This window comes from Microtus oregoni, unplaced genomic scaffold, assembly GCF_018167655.1.
Source record: "Microtus oregoni isolate MIOR12 unplaced genomic scaffold, Mior012 000015F_ref0000493, whole genome shotgun sequence".
NCBI classification, from domain to species: Eukaryota; Metazoa; Chordata; class Mammalia; order Rodentia; family Cricetidae; genus Microtus; species Microtus oregoni.
The window spans coordinates 39,680,376-39,685,001 of record NW_024543074.1 but is presented as its reverse complement, the minus strand read 5'-3'; the positions used below and the strand labels follow the sequence as shown (position 1 = coordinate 39,685,001).

The 4,626-nt window shown below is 42.2% G+C and overlaps 1 protein-coding gene across 1 annotated transcript; it reads left to right on the top strand.

The window, feature by feature from the left end:
• The first annotated feature begins 1,253 nt into the window (after nucleotides 1-1,253).
• LOC121456833 (olfactory receptor 2T4-like) lies at nucleotides 1,254-2,216 on the top strand. Its single transcript, XM_041665313.1, has one exon. The coding sequence runs from the start codon at nucleotides 1,254-1,256 to the stop codon at nucleotides 2,214-2,216; it is 963 nt and encodes a 320-aa protein (XP_041521247.1).
• Nucleotides 2,217-4,626: the final 2,410 nt, after the last annotated feature.

The window sequence follows — 4,626 nt, the reverse complement described above, 5'->3', positions numbered from 1 at the left end:
CTTTGTAAATTTCTATGTTCATTTGAGTGTTTTTCTAAACATATTTAAAATTTTATTCGTTTGTAAACAAATAGAAAATTTCAGATCCAAAGTCTTCTTTAAGTAGGCTGTAAACACTATTTGTTTGAAATTTTTTTCCTTATTATTTTGAAAACCAAATTCTGAAATGTGTTCACGATATAAAGTAATGTATTCTATAATACAATAAAAGTACCCATCTCTAAGATGGCTCCAGGACAGTGAGATACCAACACAATAACAGTGTGTTTGCTCAGCTAGCTTTACTCTGGGATACCGAGAGAACTTCCCTTGTTTTGCCTTATTTAACCTTGACAAATCAGAAGTCTAAGTTATCATCACCACCACCACCACCACCACCATCAGTAGCATTATTTTAGGCGGCAGATGGAGGAACAATGGGTGAGTGACAGCTGGGCTGGGGAAATATTTGGCTGCTGAGTGGGCTCCTTGCCCCAAGCCTCTTAGGGTTCTGAGCATTGGTCGTGTTTGTGTGCAGGCGAAGCTTCTTCAAGCTGCAGAGAAATTCTCAGAGGAGCCAGATTTTGGGGCTTGAGAAGGTTTACCTGTTAAAATTTCCCCCTTAAATTATACCTTTTAAACGTGTTTTTATATGAAATATATCTCAGAGTTTTTAAGATTCCACTTGCATTCTTACTCCATGGAAGGCAAGGCTCATTTTAAAACCAAAACTTTCAAATAAATTTTGATTTTGAGTTCTTTGACACTGAATCACTGTGTTAGCATGGGGCAGCCTTCCTCAAGTCTGTAGTACTAGACAGAATACCCTGAGAGACATTAGCCAAGTTCATGACCCTGAATTGTGGAAAATTTGCCCTGAGTCATCAATGTTTCTGACCAAAATGGGGATTCTAAGCTTTCAAAAAACTGATTGCGGGGCTGGAGAGATGGCTCAGTGGTTGAGATCACTGTTTTTTCTTCCAGAGGTCCTGAGTTCAATTCCCAGCAACCATGTGGAGACTCACAGCTATTTGTAATGAGTTCTGGCACTCTCTTTGGCGTGCAGGCAAATGTGCAGATGAAACACTGTATTCGTAATAAATAAATAATTCTTAAAAAATGATTGAACTATGTGTATATGCAATCCTCAGATCCCCGGGCCTGGGAACTTCCTCTGGTAGCACAGTCAGGTTGAGGCACACATCACTGAGTATTCATTCCTAGAGACACATGACACTAACCCCAAAGCTTTCTTGGTTTCCTAGGAGACACCCATGAACATCATCACCTGGATGAGCAACTACACTGAACAGCCAGATTTCACCCTGGTGGGATTCTTCAGTCAATCCAAACACCCTGCTCTGCTTGCTGTGGTCATATTTGTGATTTTCCTGATGGCGCTGGCTGGCAATTCCCTACTGATCCTCCTAGTACTCTCTGACACCCGCCTCCACACACCCATGTATTTTTTCATCAGCCAGTTGTCCCTCATGGACATGATGTACATTTCTGTCACTGTGCCCAAGATGCTCATGGACCAGGTCCTGGGAAGCCACAAAATCTCAGCTGCTGCCTGTGGGATGCAGATGTTCCTCTATGTGACACTAGCAGGTTCAGAATTTTTCCTTTTAGCTACTATGTCTTATGACCGCTATGTGGCCATCTGCCATCCACTCCGTTACCCTGTCCTCATGAACTGCAAGGTGTGTCTCCTCCTGATGTCTGCTTGTTGGTTCCTGGGATCCTTGGATGGTTTCATGTTCACCCCTGTCACCATGACCTTCCCATTCTGTGGATCCCGGGAGATCCATCACTTCTTCTGTGAGGTCCCCGCTGTGACAAAGCTTTCCTGCTCAGATACTTGGCTCTATGAGACCCTCATGTACCTGTGCTGTGTGCTCATGCTTCTCATCCCTGTGATAGTCATCTCAAGCTCCTACTCCTTCATCCTCCTCACTGTTCTCAGAATGAACTCGGCAGAGGGCAGGAAGAAGGCCCTCGCCACCTGCTCCTCCCACATGACTGTGGTCATCCTCTTCTATGGTGCTGCTGTCTATACCTACATGCTCCCTACTTCCTTCCACACCCCTGAGAAAGACATGGTGGTGTCTGTGTTTTACACGATACTCACCCCTCTGTTGAATCCACTAATCTACAGTCTTAGGAATAAGAATGTCACAGAGGCTCTGAAGAAATTATTGGGTGTGAAACTGCTCTTTCAAGAAGCAGTAAAATAAGTCATTTGGAATAAATAGTTTGCTTCTTTTCCTCCATACATCTGTTGCTTATTGTCTCATCCTTATGTTATTGGTATGATGGTCACATGCCCAAGAGCGTGATATGTCCTTTCAACCTGCATTTTATTTGTGTGCAGGAATATGGACTTTCTGCATCTGCTTTGCCTGGATATTTGGTCAGAAATAGTTACTAACTCAGTGAAGTAGGTTTGGTATGTATATTGACACCATTGTATGGGTTTCATTTCTTTCTTCTTTATGTGTATTGAACAACCTGGTATTCCTGGGATGTGTCCTATTTGGTAATATTAGTCAATATTTTTAATGGGATATAGATATACTTTGCCAGTATTCTGTTAGGATGTTGGCATAAATGTCTGTCTTAGGTGTTGTTCCATGGTTTCTGCTTGAGTCTCCTTGCTGTGTGTATCAGAACAGTATCGGCCTATTGTAAAGGTTTTGGAAGCATGCCCCTCTTCCTTAATATTCTGAACAGTTGGAGAATTGTTATTACTCTTGTAACATTTACTAGCATTCAGCAATTAAACCATTTTCCTGTGCTTTAAAACAAACATTTCATTTTTAAGGGTATGAGTGTTTGTGTGTATATGTGTGTCTGTGTTTGTGTGTATATATGTGTGTATTTGTATGTGTCTATATGTGTTTGTGCTTGTGTGTGTTTGTACTTTTGAGTGCATATTTCTGTATGTATATATTCATATGTGAGTATGTGGTGTGAGTCATCTGTGATTGAGTGTGTATATGTGTGTTTGTGTTTCTGTGTGAATGTATGTGTGAGTGTTTACACTGTGGGTATATGAGTGTGTCTGGGGTGTAACTATGTGTGTGTGTATGTTCTTGTGAGTGCAGTGTCAATAGAGGCCAGCAGAGGTCATCAGAGCCTCTGAAGCTTGATTTACAGGTGGTTGTGAGCTAGCCAACAGGAGTGCTGAGAACTGAACTAATTGGTGAGAGAGTTTAATCCAGGCATCCTAATGGGATCTGATCTTTTCCCATTCAGTAGCTCCCTGTGCTCAATTTGGAGAATGCAGTCCGCTGTCACCCATGGTGACATCATGAACAGGAGCACACATTTGCACCAGCTCCTGCCTCCTAATTGTCATGCACATTCCTCCTGTTCTCTTTTCTTACTGTGTCCTTTTGCGGTTAGATGATTTTTCTCCAGTAATGTTATTTAGATCCTTTTTTTTTTTTTTACTTTTAGTTTATATACAAGTTTTTGCTTTGTGGTTAGCATGAGACTAAGAAATAATCTTATAGTAAAACTGTTCTAAAGACATAATAATATTGGTAACAAAAACCAAAAATAAAATGCAAGCTGATAACTTTTACCATACATTTCGAATTTGACATCACAATTTCCATCTTTTTACCTTTCTTGTGTCTTGGTAACTTCTGTAATCGTGACCTTTAAGAACCATTTACTGGAGAGGAGCCCTGAATTATGTCCCCAGCCCTCCTTCACTGCTATCAGAGTGCGAAATAAGAACTCAGCCTCTTGGTGACCAGAGGTGGGAATTAGTAAACTCCTGCATGTGTGTAACACCCGAGATGGCATCCAGATAAAACAGAAACCTGACCCTTACAGCAAAAACGGTGTGGTTAGGTGAGTCATTAAAACCCTCCTGTCAAAGGGGGACAGGAGGAGGAGGCTGCACTAGACAAAAAGCAAGCAGATATATTTTAACTTGTGAACATTCTCCAGACCATCTATCTACAGCAGTGGTTCTCAACCTTCTAATGCTGAGACCCTTTAACACAGTTCCTCATGTTGTGGTGGCCCCAGCCATAAAATTATTTCATTGCTACTTCATAGCTGTAGTTTTTCTGCTGTTGTAAACAGCAACGTAAATATTTTTTCTGATGTTTTCACTTGACCCCTGTGAAAGGGTCATGGAACCTCCAAAGGGGTCATGACCCACAGATTGAGAACCAGTGGTCTATCGTTTATATAAGAATGATTTCAGATTGCAGGCCAGGGCTGGAACCAGATGTGGGAAACTAGGCTCCTCTTGAATTTCTATCACAGCAAACCTGTGATAGATACCTGACCCCATCGTAGTGGGGCTCACAGAAAGTGAGCTCAGGTGCAGACACAGGGGTTCAGCAAGGCTTTGCAGGGACACAGTTCTCAGAGGATGGAAAGAAGGTTATGGGGACACAAAGGGAGGGAGGGAATGTGAATTGTGATGCCTTTGAGACCCACTAGGTGAGGGTCAGTATGGCCACTCTTGGGAGATGGATGAGGGTCATAACAGTTTTGAGATGGGCCGATGAAATCAGTGACGAACTCTGAATCATCGATTCACTTCTCAGGAATGATGTGCAGGGCAAGAAATCAAGCAGGTAGGGCAGGATTCCACCTGGTAGCATCTATCACAGGGAGTGG